Raw genomic sequence first — 17277 nt, forward strand, 5'->3', positions numbered from 1 at the left:
AAATTACTAACAACCAAACATCCTGTCAGCAGCTAAGGCCAACTTCCTGTATTAGAACTTCAGAAGACGGCTAAGTAAGAGCAAAGGAGACCCTGTTCCTGTCCTATCTCAGTAAGATAGGTACCAGTGAACAGAAATCATATATAAATTACTACACACATACATAAATTTATAAAAGCAGATGCATGCACTTAGCAGGAAGAATGAAAACAACTGATAAAAGCAAGGAGAGAAAAATAAACAGCTTTAAAGTGGGCCTCTGACCTCAGGAGACGGATCCTCACTGAAGATAGATATTGGCCAACATCATTATTCATTAGAGAAAGGCAAATCAAACCCATCGGGGACTCGCTTTGCATTCCCTGTGCCGGCTACAGGCGTTGGTGACAATCAAGAGGAATTGGAGTCCTCGATGCTGGTGGTGGCCGTGGGGTGTGTTCTGCAGCGTGACAAGACTGCATACATGAGGAGGCAGAAGTTCCCCTCCCGGGTCTGCACACTAAAGCGTTCTTAAACAGTTTATACAGAAACGTGTGCATCAGCATCACAGAGTCCTTGCGCGCTCCAGCCAGGGAAGAAGGCTGGCCCACACAGCACTGAGCAGGGCCTCATAAGGACCAAACTTACAAACCTAGTGCAGTTTAGAAGCAGCCAGCGCAGGAGGACAGAGGGTGTTTCCTTCCCTTCATGCGAAGCAAGTCTTTAGAGAAAGTAGATTTCTGGTGGCCCAGGAACAGCGTGTATTCAGTGGGTGTATGGGACAGGGGCGGGGTGGGGATGTCAAAGCGTTCTATTACTATGCCAGTTCTCAGTTCAGTGACTACACTGAAGAAGGCTAACCAGCTAACCGGCTGTTGGTGTGACAGTTTTCCTTTAATGAAGGTAACAGTGATGGATGGCAGATCCTGAACACCAAGGCAGGCACATCGCGTTCATCTAATTGGCCCTGGTGATTAGCTAAGGACCTTTCTGGAGTTGGCTAATGCCATCTTTAGCAGGGAGTGCCACTACTACTGCCTGCCTTTGGCCATGTGTACTCTTTGATAAGGAGCCAATGCCTCCCAGGTTATCTAGGCCTGATCTCAGTTCCTGGAGAGTCTTTGCCATTTGAGATTTATTAAAGCCATTTGCAAATTTAAATAACAAAATAACCTGTTATAACACAGAGTTTGGAACACTCCACCCAATCCTCCCTTGAGTCATTCAACCCAAGACTTGTTTTTAATTTTATTTTAGATTTGTTTATGTGCATGGGTGTTTTTGCCTACATGTATGTACGTGTGCCATATGACACAGTGCCCACAGAGGCCAGAAGATCATGCCATATTCCCCAGAACTAGAGATAGGGATGGTTGTAAGCCCTCATATGGGTTCCGGGAATTGAGCCCAGGTCCTCTGTGAGAGTGTTCTGTGCTCCTAGCCACCGAGCCGACCCTCCCCCCGACAACCCACATTTATACACTACAAGGAACAGAAAGGCCCCAAATTATTGACTTTTAACTTCCTGACTTGAAAGTTGGATATGTCTTACACACATGAGTTCTAGGATGTCCCGTACTATTTCTTATAAAGAAGGGAGGACTGAGGAACAGGCCCCAAAGAGGCCAGACCACGGCGGCGCTGAAAACGAGGCAGCCCTCCGTCCATACTCACTTCTACACTAAGGTCCTCCGTCATTCTGGTGCCCTCTGGAAGCTCCGGCCCCAAGATGGCGCCTCCTGTGGGGAGCGAGCACCTGGCAGTAGAGAAGAGTGGCTTTCTGAAGGTGACAAACCACAGATTAGCAGGGACCAAGCTAACATAGTCCCTAGTGTCGAGTGGTGCTGACCCCCTCCCCCCTCCCCCCACCCCCGTATCCCCACCCCCACCCCCTGCCCCAACCCCCCCCCCCCAGGAAGAAAGCTCCTATCTCCTTCAGAGAGAGGTTACTCAGGGCAGAAAAGCAAACAGAAATGAAAATATGACATTTGCAATTCAAAATCTCAGGTGCAGAAAGTACTCTCACCAGGAGCTAATCCTGCCAACTCCAGGATCCTCATCAGTTTTTGAAAAGCAGTCTTTTGACTTTAAGAGGCAGATGAGGACAAAGGGGGCTGGGGGGTGGGGGGTGGGGGCAACAGACATGAGCCGCGTGACCATCTCAGTTAACTTAGCAGTGAAAATGTCGAGTGTCCCTCAGAGCTGTCTTGTCAAATTCAAAAGAGGTATCTGGGTTCTTAACTGCGAATCCTCAGAAAGCTGGAGAAACTCCATCAAAACGTAGCAAAGAAGCAGTAATGCCGGACAGAACGTAGCTCGCTTGTTAGCGGATGCGCGCAAGCGCCTTGACTTACTGGGGTCCTCTTGTCACTCCCAAAGGTCCGGCTCCTGTGTCCTGCCCTGGGGGCCTGTCACACAGAGTGTGGGCCGAGTCTCTGACACAGGAGACTTGCAGCCTTGGCAATGCTGTAAGGCCTTCAAGATACAAGGCGTCTGCATTGGGAAGGAGTGAGGGCAGAGGTGAACTTCTAATTCAAATTGATTTAAAGATTAAACCAAAAGTAAAAATCAAAATCAATTTGGTTTCCATTAACATTTTTATTATATATATTTTTTTTTGGTTTTTCGAGACAGGGTCTCTCTGTGTAGCCTTGACTGTCCTGGATTCACTTTTGTAAACCAGGCTGGCCTTGAATTCACAGCAATCTGCCTGCCTCTGCCTCCCAAGTGCTGGGATTAAAGGCGTGTGCCACCACTGCCCCACTTCTATTAACTTTTTTTCTGAAACCGCTAGATGTCTAATTACATGGGGGTAAAAATATCCAATGCTTGTTAAAAACAAACAAACTCTACAAACTGCGATAAAGGAGGACAGAAAAGTCTTGTCCATTGAGCTGCAATCCACAGGTCCGCAATCCACAGCTAGCAGGTCTGCAATCCACAGCTAGCAGGCAACATTCAACCAGAGGCCTGCTTTTTTCTTTCTTAATTAATTAATTAATTTTCAAGAAAGAGCTTCTCTGTGTAGCCTTGGCTGTCCTGGACTCGCTTTGCAGACCAGACTGGCCTTGAACTCACAGAGATCCGCCTGCCTCTGCCTCCCTAGTGCTGGAATGGCAGGCAGGCACCACGATGCCCAGCTAAATTTATTATTTTTTATGCATTGGTATAAAGGTGTCAGATCCCTTGGAACTAGAGTTGCAGTTTTAATCTGCCATGTGGGTGCTGGGACTTGAACATAGGGCCTTTGGAAGAGCAGGTAGTGCTCTTAACCACTAAACCATCTCACCAGCCCCCAGCGGCCTGTTCTTATAAGTGGAATTTTATTAGCACACAGCCATGGCTATTCATTCATGGACAGTCTGTGGCTGCTTGTGTGTCTCAGCACAATGCCAAATAGTTGCAATGGAGACCACGTGGCTAGAAAAGCCTAAAATAGTTACTATCTGGCCTTCTAGAAAAATCTTGCGACTCCTTAGGAGGAAAGCTGTGGGCCAATGTGATCAGAAACCACTAAGTGTTGCCGGGAGACAATGTGGTTCTTATGTTTCAGGGTATAGGAAGATGCCAAATTTAATGCTTTTAAAAGGGCAAGATTTCTATCATTCACAATATTTTGGTTCAAATCCCAGCTGTGCTCTCACAGGTTGTGTGATGGTGGGTAAGTCGCATCTCTGTCAGATCCCTGATTCACTTATATGATCTCAGGCAAAGTGACATTCCTCTGTTTCTTCATCTTTAAAATGGGAACTACAGGCGGCAGGCGTGGTGCTTAGGAGTACTTGTTTCTCTCTTAGAGCCCCTGGGTTCGGTTCCCAGCACCCAATGGCTCACAGTGTTCTGGAAGTCCAGTTCTGGGGGTCTGACGCTTTCTTCTGGTCTCTGGAGGGCACCAGGCACACATATTGTGCACTTACATACTATCAGGCAAAACAATCTTACACATAAAATACGATAAAATACCTAAAAATATTTTTTAATGAAAAATAAAATGAGCCAGGCGCCAAGGGAGCAGTTTGGCGGGAGAGCATCACTGGGCATACCCTGGCTCTAGTCCCACGAAAGTAAATACAGTAAAACGGGGAACTCTGCTAGCGTCCTCCTCCTCAGCCTGTGGAGAGGACTCAAGAAATTGACAGGCGCCCCACAGACAGAGCTCAGGATGTAGCTGCAATCCCACCGTGAGGTGGTGTTTGGCTGAGTTCTCGTGACTAAAGCAGACTGAAGGAAAGCACGAATCTACTCCAGTGTTCTGTCTGCAGTGATTGATCTTACTCTAGGCAAAGCAGTGCAGAGAAGCCACCTTCTACAGAATCCTAAGCTTGCCCTGACAGCCACTGTAGCCCTGTCATCTCAGAACCACGCTGGGGACTGCCCGCCACCACACGCGCCCCGCGGCATTGGCGCTGTCACCCCAGGCCGCCAGCGGGACTCACCTCTTTTACCTGTCGCCTGGCTGTTCAGAACAGCCAGGCTCTCACTTTCCCTTCAGTTTCTACTAATTAATTCCTCTATGTCCACACAAGGTTTGACCCCACAAACGAAGCTGAAGCTTGCACGGCCTTCACTTCCCTGCACCACATTCCCAGAGCCGCCTCCCTTTCCCCGCCCACTTCATCGGAACTCAGGCCTTGTTATTTTAGGATCTGCTCTTAATTGTGTGTAATGGCGCCTGGTATAGAGTGGGTGTTCTGGTTTATATTAATTGAATCCACAGACAAATATCCAGTATATCTCCCTGGACTGCTATTATTGCTACTAATTACCATCTCTTTCCAGAAACCCGGCCCCACCTACGCGTGGGCGGGAAGGGGGGAGGGGCGTGTCCACACTCACCCAGCAGCGGCCCACAGTGTTTCCAGGTCAAGGGTATCTGACTTCCGCTTCTGCTTTGCCACCGCTGTGGTTTGCCGCCGGGCGGCTTCTGAACAGAAAGCCAGTATCATTAGCTGTCTAAAGGAAAGTTCCACCTGACAGCTGTCAAGAAAACTCCTTAAGCTCAAAAAAAGATTCCACCAGGCAGGGGCAGGGCAGAACATATGTGACGGTAGACGGGCAGAGAGGTGGGGGTGGATCTGGAGGTGTTTGGAGGGTTATGAATATATATATTAATAAAAATCCTTTTTTAAAAAGTAGGCAGGTGTCAGAGAGCAGTTAAGAGCACTGGATGCTCTTGCAGAGGGCCAGACGTTAGTTCCAGCACCAGCACAGTTGGCTCACAATCATCTGTATCTCCAGTGCCTGGGATCCAGCGCCCTCTTCTGGCTCCTGTGGGCACTGCACACATGTAGTGCACAGACATACATGCAGGCAGAACACTCACACACAAAAATAAAAATAGACAAAAATTCAAAGAAAAAAGTAGACAGGGCCAGGCGTGGTGGCGCACGCCTTTAATCCCAGCAATCTAGAGGCAGAGGCAGGTGGCCTGCTGTGAGTTCAAGGCCAGCCTGGTCTACAAAGTGAGTCTAGGACAGCCAAGGCTACACAAGAAAAACCCTGTCACAAAAAATAAAACAAAACAAAAACAAAAAAGAAAAAGAAAAAAGTAGACAGGATGTGACAGGTCCTAAGTGAAGATGTTATTGAGCAGAGTTCTCAGACTTCTACCCACAGGAGAAATCTGAATTCTGATTGGAGCCTGGCCTGGAGGTGGAGGCTTAGAGTCAGGCAGGGGCATCTCAACTTCAAGATTTGCCTAGGCCACAGACTGGATGCAGGGCCAGCCTGGGCAACTTAGGGTGACCCTGTCTCAAAAGAGAAAGTAAACAGGCTGCAGATATGGGTCAAAGGTACAGCCTTTGCCAACACCTGTGAGGTTCCCGAGGTTCAGTCCTAACCACCCCCCAAACCTGGGAGAGCACCCAAGAAGTTAACAGGATGCTCCCACGTCACCAAGTCCACACAATTAACACCTAGATAGAAACACCTAGATAGTGAGGGGCAAGCCCAGTTACATAATTCTTCATGGCACTGAAACCAAAGGGCAGTATTACTGCCTCTGTACCATGCAGTATAACTAGGAAGAGGAGAGCTGTGTTTAGATACAGATCTGTGTGCATACTGGTGCACGGCTCTAATCCCAGCACTTGGGAGGCAGAGGCAGGTGGATCTCAGTGAGTCTACAGAGCGAGTTCCAGGACAGCCAGGGCTGTTAACACCATGAAGAGGCTGGAAGAGGATGTTGGATCTGCTTCCGGCCTGCTGGGATTAAAGACTGCTTTGAATTACATTTTTGTTTTGATACACTAGTCAAATCACAATTGTTACCTAAGTAACTAAAAAAAAAACAAAAAAAACAAAAAAACCCTAATGCTTACCAGTTTTCCCTGTAGAAGTTGATGTCTCTTTGAGCAGGACAGCGGATCATAGTGAGAAGACTCTGCATCGAAAAAGCCCTGTTGTAAAACAACGGTGGAGCATATTGAAAGACAGACCATAATACAATCAAAAGCATAAGACACACCAGGCCTCAGAGCTTGCCCACAGCTGAACGGGGCTTGAAAGCGACCAGTTTTAATCACTGTTCTTTGAGGGAACACATTTGTAACTATTACCTCACACAGTATTTTCCTCATTATTTAAGACCCAGACTTTGAGCATGGAGCTGCATGACTTGACCCTGAAACCCGTAGGCAGAGGACAAAGAAGTCTGTAGAGACATGGAGGCCGTAAGAGTGTCTGCTGCATTTTTAGGCAGCTGGTGAGACGGGTCGGCAGTAAAGGAGCTTGCTGCCAAGGCTGCTGTAGGCTCAATTTTCTTAACCAATATATTTTATTAACAACTTAAATGACCGAGCATACGTCACTTATAACCCGGCTAACCAAAACAATAGGAAATGAGGATTAATGGACACAATAACAAAACCATAAGGATATCAGTTCCGAGGAACAAGTCTCCTGGCACAATCTGTAGGATTTCTTCTGCTGGAACCTTGAGTAACCAGAACCTCAGCAGGAGCCAGAGCCCCGAAGCCTTCCCTCGAGCGGTTCTCTCTAGGAGCGTCTCGAAGTGCAGCGATGAACAGGCAAAACTATCCCAAGTCTCCAAAAAGCCCCGCCTCCAGTTCTGAGCTCATTTACATATCTCCTCCCAGAGTCTGTTCATGGGATCTTTTCAGTTGGCAGCAATTAAGCTCCTGCATGAGGTGGTTGGTCTTCTAGTGGATTAACCTCGCCTGTTCTCTCAGGAGACCGTTCCAATCCCGCACTTGGGATCCTAAAAACCAGGTTTCTCTCTCCTTCAGGCTGGTGTGTTGGAGCCCTGAAGTCCACATGGAGGAAGGATGGGGAGACCTGACACCCTGAAGCAGTCCCCTCCACATACATGCATACGTAAGCATACACACGCACATACAGATGATGTTAAGTTTCTAAAGAATTGAAAAATATATAGTCAGAGAACTACCAACCAGGGAGCCCGCATGGGTCTGCCCTGGGCCATCTACACATGAGTTACAGTTGTGTAGCTTGGCCTTCTTGTGGGACTCCTAACCTCGGGAGCAGGGGCGGCCTCTGACTCCGGTGCCTGCTCTGGGGACCCTTTTCTCCCACTGGATTGCCTCATCCAGACCTAATATGAGGGAGGTGCCATGGTTGGTTGCTCTCCCTGGGAGGTCTGTCCTTTACTGAGGGAAATGGAGGAGGAGTGGGTCTGGGGAGAGAGGTGGTTTCGGGGAAGGGAGTGGGAGGGGAGAAGGGAGGGAAACTACAGTCGGGAATATATATATATATATATATATATATATATATATATATATATATATATATATATGGATTAAATTTTAAAAATGAAAAAAACTAAAATAAATTATGTATGCACACACACACAGAAAATTGTGGTCTGTTCTTGGGGTGGTTAAGCTAGCCTTGAATTTCTGATTCTCTTGTCACCTCCAGAGGACTGGGGCGACAGACGTGCCAGGGACAGCAGACCTGCTCACCACACCAGTCTACGTTTCTTTGGGTATGGAGAATTTTCAAGCCAAACTTGTCACAGGGGCATTTTTTTAAGTGCTATTCCTAATTTATGTGACTTTTCTGCTTGAATGCATCTATATCTTGTTATAGTTATATTATGTGCCCTGGAAAGTGATTTTTGCAAATAACACCCCCTTTTTTTCATGTTCTCCCTCTGCCCTTCTGTGCCAGCTTTGCTCTTCCTTTTAGGCTCCTCGCTATGACCTGGGAGGAGACGCAGTGCACTCTCCTTTAGGATCATGCTGAATGGGGAACCAAGAGAGTTGACCTCGTAGTCAAGAGAACCTGCTGTGCAAGCATGCAGATTGCAAGTCAGATCCAGCACCCAATAACAAGCTGGAGGCCGGGCGTGGTGGCACATGCCTTTAATCCCAGCACTCGGGAGGCAGAGGCAGGTGGATCGCTGTGAGTTCGAGGCCACCCTGCTCTACAGAGTGAGTCCAGGACAGCCAAGGCTACACAGAAAAACCCTGTCTCAAAAAACCAAAAAAACAAAACAAAACAAAAAACCAAGCTGGATTCCCCACAAAAGCCTATAGTGCCTGCTCTGAGGCATCCCATATCCTCTTCCAACCTCCAAGTGTTCACACAGGCACACACACTCAGTCACACACACACACACACACTCAGTCACACACACACAGCAATGAATGAAGGAAGGAATGGTGAACTCAGAGGTTAAGGGTACCCACTGCTCCTATAAAGGACCTAGCTCAGTTCCCAGCACCTACACGGCAAGTCACATCTGGAGCTTCAGGGACCCAATGCCCTCTTCTAAAGTTATCAGGCACAAGGCACATATGCGGTGTACATACATACATGTGAGCAAAGCACTCATGCAGAATCTATTTTTAATTTAAAAATAAAATAATTAATAAATATTTTAAAGAAACATTTTGAAAGTTTAACTCAAATAGAAGAAAAGAAAAAGTCAGGAGATAATTAATACGGAAAACTGCTTGCTTGCCTCTCAGGCACGGGAACCTGCGTTCAGACTGCTAGCATCCATCTGAGAAGGTGACTGTGGTGCTACACACTGTAATCCTGTTTCGGGAAACAGTGCACGAGGCTCATTGGGGCTTGCTGGCCACTGAGCCAACATAGAAAGACTGATTTCCTTGGAACTGGAGTTGTGGGCTATAGCTGGCTCATTCAATAAGAGGCTGAGAAAGGCAGCTGACATAAACACACACACACACACACCTGCTCAAAAGTACTCAAAATGTCAGCATATGATCCTTGAGTGGAGATGCTGGTCCTGTCAGAGAGGAAGCTCCTAAGACTGAAAAGCCAGCTCTCTACTAATAAGCACAGCGGCTGGGCAAAGCCACCAATGCGATGCTGTCTTTGCCAGAAACTGTCAAGACCTACTTGCTAAGGTGAGCGCTCTCCTTATGCTCTGATAAATTAGCATCGAGAGCGCTGATTACCATCTGATAAATTACCATCTGCTCCACTGGAGAGAAGCCCCACACTACAGGCGATTTTGAGTTTTGTTTGGACCTGAAACAGTAAGCTATGGCATTGTCCTTCAGTGACCTGCTTTTGATGGAACTCTTTAGTTGCTCCGAATAATTTAGAAGCATTTTGCTATGACCACGTTTAATCCCTCCTTTCCTAAATGTCCTTTCAGTGCTTTGTAAACCTTTGACAGCTTTACTTTGGAGTCCCCGAAGGCAAGGAGAGAAAACACCAGTGTCTGAGACAGGCAGAAGGAGAACAGGGTAGAAGGGCTGACTTCTGCCACCCCTGGGTGTTTAAGCCTAACCTCATAGGAGAAGGGCATCGCCTTCGGAACTGACCACGGCATTGTTTACTCTCAAATAGGAGAAAGGGCTGTCAAGGTGCCTCGTGAGTGAGGCACTTCCATGGAAGCTTAAGATCAGGGTTCAATTTGCAGAGCCCGTTAAAGGTGAGAAGAGAGAACCAGGTCCAGAGAGCTGCCTTCTGACCCCCACACCAGGGCAACAGCACACACACACACACACACACACACACACACACACACACACACACACACGATGGAAAAGAAAATAGAAAAGCAGAGGAGGCTGGGGTGTAGCTCAGTGGTAGAACACCATTTACATGTGATGCCTGGATTTGGTCTCTTACACAGAAAAACACAAAACAAGGCAAAGCTGCCACAGACAACATTTTGTCCAAACTCCTCCTCACGCGGAAGGCTCCCACTGAGCCACTGATGAGCACTAGTGTTGAGGATTCTAGGTAGAGCTGCATCATGAGAACACTGGTACCCACAGGGCTGAGGCGAGGACTCCTAGGCCACGAAGCTGAGTTCATTCTGCAGGACAGCTCTCACTTCAGCATCCTACTCTCTGAAATCAAAAATGTCTGCCTGCCTCTGGGGCTGGAGAGGCGGCTCAGTGGTTAGAGCACTGGCTACTCTTGCAGAGGAGCCAGGTTTGGTCCCAGCTCCCATGTGGCTGCTCACAACCGCCTGCAACTCCAGATACAATGCTCTCCTCTGCCTCTGCAGGGACCAGGCACGCATGTGGTGCACAGAGACACGAGCGGTCAAAACACTTACATGTGGGCTGGAGAGATGGCTCAGAGGTTAAGAGCACTGTCTGCTCTTCCAGACGCCCTGAGTTCAATTCCCAGCAACCACATGGTGGCTCACAACCATCTATGATGTGATCTTATGGGCCTGCAGGTGTTAGTGCAGACAGCACTGTATACATAATAATAAATAAATCTTTAAAAAAAAAAAACCCAAACACTCGCATGTATAAAGACATGAATAAATAAGTAAATAAAATATTGTCTTTCTCGGTTGAGTGTGGAGGTGTGTGCACTCCTGTAATCTCAGCACTTGGGTGCCTGAAGTAGATGGATGGCAAGTTCTAGCACAGCCTGGACTTCGTACAGAGCTCCCAACTAAAAAAGGAATATAAAACAAAAGTCATCTTCCTAATGCCTAAATTTACATACCTGATTACTAAAATCTGCTCCCCAGTGACTTTTAAGGCCTTATCCCTCAAATGCTGGAAATTGGGTAGGATACCTACTTCACTCTTTAAAAAGTTATTTGGGAATGTGTGAGTTGATTGACAGCCCACAGTTTTTGAATCATGGCCAAGAACAGGAAAGCAAACCAATGCTAGTGAGCGCATGTACACACGCACAGAGCGACAACAGGTGGCTTCCTGATGCACTGTCCACCTGAGTGTTTGCAACAGCTTCTCTCACTGACCCTGGGTCTCACCAGTTTGGCTACACTAGCTGTTATACAAACTGGTGGATTCCTTCTGTGCCTGTACCTTCCTCCAGCCACCCCTCCAGCCACCCCCACTCAATGCCCTCCATCGGCTTCCCTCCCAGCTCGTGGCCTTCAGTTTTGGCTCATCCCCACATCTGCTTGAATTACAAATGTGCCTGAAAGTTCTGGGCACTGAGCTCCGGTCCTTATACTTGCAAAGCAAACGTGTCACCAACTGGGCCATCCATAGACCAGAACTCTGGGTGTTTGTTTTGTTTTTGTTTTTTGTGGGGCAGAGTCATGCTGTGTAGCTCAGGGCGGCCTGGAACACTGTGTATAGCCCAGCAGGGCCTCACTAAAGTCATCTCACCTCAGCCTCCCAGTGCCAGGGTTACGGGCGTGAACCACTGTGGCCCGGAGACCTCTTAGCTCTGTGAAACTGTGCTCACTGTAGGACGCACACAGACCACTCCTCCCAGCTTATAAACATTGTCTAATGCTTCTAGAAGCCTCCATAGGGTTTCCCAAGTCTACACAGCTTCAAAATACAAACGCAGAATTCCCTCAGCACTACCAGTCCGGTATCCGCCGCCAGCGTGATGTGAGCCTGGACATCGGCTACTAGGCCCATGTGCAGCGACGACGAAGCGTTCAAATGCAAATTTACTTTCACAGGTGGTTCGCACAGTGAGTAGCAGCAATTTCCATATTTTCCATATGACAAAACAAGCCAGACGAAGGCCTCCTGTTTGCATTCAGCTTTGCATTCCTCTGAGGAGGGGAGCTTCAGAGTCTGGGGCATTCAAGCCTCACAAAGAGCCAAAGCAAACAAGGGCCACTGCCCCTGCAGCCGCCAATGTCTCAGATGCTCTGCTGCTAGGGAACCTGATCTCAGCAGCCGTCCAAATGGCAGCACAGGCCTACAACTTAACTGGCTGCTCGAAGTCAAACACCTGCGATTATCAGAACTGCCGCATTTGTTATCAATGATGCCATGCACCAACGATGAACATCTTTGCAATACAGTACACGTTACAGGAAAAAACAAAAACAAAACCTTCATGTTCTGGGCATTAAAAAACAAAATAACAGATTTGGGGGCCAGTGAGAAGTTTCAGGAGTATAGGTACTTGATATGCAAGCTTGGTGACCTGGGTTCAATCCCCAGAGAAAACCGACTCCAAAAATGTTGTGGCGTGAGTGTGAGCATACACACCAACTAAAAAATATACACATCAGAGTTGGGCTGGAGGTGTGTCTCAGTGGCAGAGGCTCAAGGCTCTAGCCTGGCAAGCTGGGAGGCTGCACAGAGATGGAGTGCTCGCCTTGCAGCAAGCACAGAACCAATTAAACAAACAAAATTAGAAACAAAAAACAAAACAAGGAGTTACCATTCAATACCACAAGTAAGTACATAAATACAATTTTAAGTCAAAATCCATTAACAGAGAAGCTATTCGCCCAATGATTTGCATGTCTGTTAATAAATAAACTTTTGGAAAACAAACAAAAAACCTCAAAGCAAAGAAACAAACAAAAACAACGGCCAGTCAGAACCTGAGAAAAGCATTCATCGTAACACAGTAGGGTCCACACTGCAAACTCTGCAGTTGGGGAGCATAGATGCTCATACAGGAATACAGACATTTGGAGAACTTAACAGGGTGAGAGCTAAAGGTTTATCATTTTTATGGTATGTGTATGAGTGTTTTGCCTCCATTTATGTATGTGCACCATATACGTGCAGTGCCTGAGGAGGCCAGAAAATGGTGACAGATCCTCAGTACTGGAATTACAGATGGTTTTGAGCTGCCATGTGGGTGCCGGGAACAAACCAAGGTCCTCTAGAAGAGCAGTTAGAGCTGTCAACTGCAGAGCCGTCTAGCTTCTCAGTAGAATGTTTTTCTTTTTTTTTAATTAGAGTTAAGATTAAGCTGACTTAATAATTCTACTCATAGGTATTTTATTTGTGAAGAACAAGCCTCCACAGAGCCCCATACACAGTTGCTCAGGGTTTCTTTATCCACAACTAAAAAGGGCAAATATTTCAGATTTCTAGTAACAGAATCAATGTGCAGGACATTCATAGAGACAAATGTAGCCCAGCAGCTCAATGTTACTTGTAAACACAGCACAGGCAAATCCTGGTGGCTTCCCAGTTGCTGACTGCAGTGAGGCCGGGGATGGACACTCGCTGGCAGGAATTCTGTGTTTTCATGTGCATTTTCACACTGGCTGAACAGTACACTGAGGCCTGAACATTTTATAACTTTTCATGAAGGAGAGAATTGACAAATCACATGAGGGGACTGGAGAGATGGCTCAGAGGTTAAGAGCACTGTCTGCTCTTCCAGAGGTCCTGAGTTCAATTCCCAGCAACCACATGGCGGCTCACAACCATCTATAATGAGATTCTTTGCCCTCTTGTGGGGTGCAGGCACACATGCAGGCAGAACACTATATAAATGATAAATAAATATTTTTTTAAAAACCAAGAAAGAAAGAAGAATCACATAAATGACGGTCTGGCATGGTGGCCGTATACTGATCCCAGCACTCAGGAGGCAGAGGAAGGCAGATCTCTGTGAGTCTGAGGTCAGCCTGGTCTACAGAGTGAGTTCTGGGACATCCACAGCAAACAGTGAAACGTCTCAAAAAACAAAAGAAAGAGAAAGAGGAGAGAGAGGGGGTTGGGGTGGGGGAGAAAAGAAAATCCTATGAGTGAAAGCAGCCCAGGTACACTAGTTAAGAGCTGTGTGCCCCAAGACAGCACCCATGTCAAGCTGTACACCAACAGCAGTAATTGTAGCTCACGGGGATCCAATGCCTTCCTCTGGGCTCTAAGAGCAACTGTGCGCGCGCGCGCACACACACACACGCACACACACACACACTCACACTAATTAATTAAAAAAGAGGCCCTGAATTTGAAAGTAAGAAAGGAAAGGTATACAGGAGAGTATAGAGGGAGGAGAGGGAAGGAGAAAATGATGTGATCATATTATAATTTCAGAGCAAAAATATGTAATAATAATAATAATAATAATAATAATAATAATAATAATAATGTCTCAACAATTAAGAGTACTTGCTGCTCCTTTAAGGACCTGAGTTGGGGTTCCATCACCCAAGTCAGGAGGCTTTTTTTGCCTCCAACTCACAGGGATCCACCTGCCTCTGCCTCCCAAGTGCTGGGATTAAAGGCGTTCCTGGCTAAATCAGGAAGCGTTTAACTACCTATAACTACAATTCCAGGAGGTCCCACCTTGCCTCTGCCTTCAAGGACTTCTGCATTCATATGCACCTTCACACACATGCAAATGAATACATAACAATAAATCTAATAAATAATAAACAAAAAGAAAATAATGCGAAGTTTATGGGACACGCAGGAAGAAACCACTTAAAAATGTATGCAACGCAGTCACTTGCATGGTAAGAAAACTTTCCAGCCATCAAGCAGGCAGGGAGAGCACACGGACCATCCAGACACTCAATTCAGAAGGCCTGGGGGGAGGTCAGAGACGCAATGTCAGTGCCACGGAACCCCTCTGGTCCAGTGCCGAGGCAGGGCAGAGGCAGGGGAGTTCTGCAGCCCTGGTCTGTTGGGGTGAGCACAGATCCTGTCCGCGTGGGGAGCTCTGCAGAGCCTGGCGAGGACACAGGTGCAGAGACTTGTTTGTGACTTTCGCAAAGGCAGTTGAAACGCTGCCACCTGCCTCGCAGCCACAGGCTTTGGGACTTTTCTGCTGAAGGCCATAGTGCTGCCCTTCCAGCCCTCTTCTGTGTAGGAAGACTGAGGGAGAAACAGGGGTTTCCCATTTTAGAGCTCGTTATTACACACTACACACACACACACACACACACACACACACACACACACACACACACACACACACGCGCGCGCTGTAGAGGGAGGGAGGGCATATTCCGCAAGCCTGCTCCAGCAGAACCTGCAGGCCACTCTGGTCAAACCTCCCTGCTACGGTACACGTGCTCTGATCCTTGCAATTCCCAGCAGCAGCATTCCGTGAGGGAACAGGAGAGTCCGGGAACTCGGGTGCCCGGCCCGACTCTGTCAGCTGCTCTTGCAGACTTTTATTCCTAGTACAGGCTACTCTGAGTTCACGGCCTCGGGCCGCCACACTACACCACCTGCATCATCCTGTCTACACCTGCACTTTTCTTTAACTTCATTTTCATTTGAGCATGTATGCATGTGTGTATGTGTGCTCACACACGCATATGTATAAACAAGTATATGCACACATGCCACAGCATTCCTGTGGAGTCCCAGGACATCTTGCGGGAATTGTGTTGTTTTGTTCTCTCTCTCCCTCTCCCTCTCTCTCCCTCCCCCTCCCTCTCCCTCCCCCTCCCCCTCCCTCCCTCCCTCTCCCTCTCTCTTTTCCTGTCCACTAGTCCACTATCTCGGTCCTGGGAATCATGTCCAGGAGACATTCTGGTGGGAAGCTCTCGCCATGCTGTGCCATCCACATGTAGACACGGTTACATAACGAGACAGGCTCTCCTTGGGATCCCCCAACGGAGTATTTTTGGCTCCTACAGGCAATCCTCTTGTGATCTGTCAAGTGGCAGCATGAGAGGCCAGATTAGCTGCAGTCAGTGTTTCCTACAGATAAGAAGCCCTGAGCGTGCTATGTGCATGCCTCCATCCATTATCAAAGTAAGAGCTGACGGCCCAGGGTTGCCATGGTGGCACATGAGGATCAGGGATGCAAGGGCACATTTGGCTATACAGCCATTTTCAGGTCAGGCTGGACTATGTTAGACCCTGTCTTAAAAAATGAACAAGGGGCTGGAGGACCACTCAGCAGTCAAGAGCATCTCTCCTCTTCCCGGGCTAGACTCCAAGCACCCATGTGATGACTCACAACCGTCTATAAGTCCTGCTCCAGGGCCTTCAATGCCCTCTTTTGGCCTAAGTGGGCACCAGGCACAAACATGGGGCTCAGACATATATGCCGGAAAACACTAATACACATAAAATAAATAGGAGGCAACAACAACAAAGAATCAGATAGCCAATGTTGTCTATCAAAGACATTATATATATACATATATACATATATACATATATACATATATACATATATAAGCAAAAATCACAGAAGGAAGAAAACATGCCGGTGGGCATAGGACAGACATAATTTAAAAAGACAACATAAGAGCTAACCACTCAGGCAAGCTAACAGCGCTAAGGGGCATCCCACGGAGCCAAGTGTGTGCACCTAATCACCTCATGTGCCAGCCAGCCCTGCTGCCAACTGAACATGCTGACTAGAGTCTTCATTCAACGCTGCTCAGACGCAGGAGCAAACATTATCAACAACTTCCTCATGCTGCGTTGTGCGCACTGGTCACTGGCCTGCTCATTTGAAAAAGCCACCTCCGTCTTCCCACAGCTGCTGCCAGGTGAATTGAGACGGGGTTGGAACAGTTGCTAATTTATTCAGCTAGCTGGAGAGTTTCAGAACTCTCCGAGGACATTTGAATGTTTCTCTTTCCGGACTCTACAGAGCACACGCAGCATGGGCGGCAGTGGGGGAGGTGTGTGGCTACTGTCCTTCCTCCTTGCTGCCCCAATCCTACCTGCTGTGAGGAGCATTCTGAAAACATGCGCTAACTGCCCTCTTTGCCCAAAGGTTTAACAGGTGTTTCAGAGAGCCCTTCACATGAGGAAGGTCTTAAGCAAATCCCCCACCGGTGTGCCTTCTCTGGGCAGGAAGAGCACAAACAGCTATAGGTTTCATGAATTCTGGCAGCTTGAGAGTAGCAAGGCCATGGAGGAAGAAAGTCCCCACATGCTTTCCACACATGGAAAAAAAATATGCACTCCCATGAGGGTACAGCTTTTAATAACGTTTGGGCCAACTGTCCCTAACGGCTAGACTGGAGGGCAGTACCCAGTGGGAAACCCACCAGTGGCCTTTGGGAGACTCACAGCAGTGGACGCTCCTGATCAGATGCCTCGGGGGAGCCACTGAGGAGGGGCATGGATGCTTACTTGCTTATAAAACTGTCAGATGTGATATTGATTTCATCAAATGTAAGCAGATGTAAGCGGACAGTGGGTT

At 47.6% G+C, this 17277-nt stretch overlaps 1 protein-coding gene across 5 annotated transcripts in view; it reads right to left on the reverse strand.

The window, feature by feature from the left end:
• IRAG2 (inositol 1,4,5-triphosphate receptor associated 2) overlaps positions 1-17277 on the reverse strand; it is an 85962-nt gene that overhangs the window by 28742 nt on the left and 39943 nt on the right. For 3 of the 5 annotated variants that reach the window (XM_084765298.1, XM_084765297.1, XM_084765301.1), the window contains 4 exons: positions 6300-6377; positions 4816-4903; positions 2334-2472; positions 1654-1735 (listed from right to left, as the gene is read on the reverse strand). In XM_084765298.1, coding sequence (XP_084621424.1) covers positions 1654-1735; positions 2334-2472; positions 4816-4903; positions 6300-6377 — 387 coding nt within the window. Of the gene's footprint in view, positions 1-1653; positions 1736-2005; positions 2078-2333; positions 2473-4815; positions 4904-6299; positions 6378-17277 lie in introns of those variants that run through there. The other 2 variants (XM_084765300.1, XM_084765299.1) reach the window with 2 other exon arrangements.

This window comes from Acomys minous (genome assembly GCF_964271855.1).
Source record: "Acomys minous genome assembly, chromosome: 17".
Classification (NCBI taxonomy): Eukaryota; Metazoa; Chordata; class Mammalia; order Rodentia; family Muridae; genus Acomys; species Acomys minous.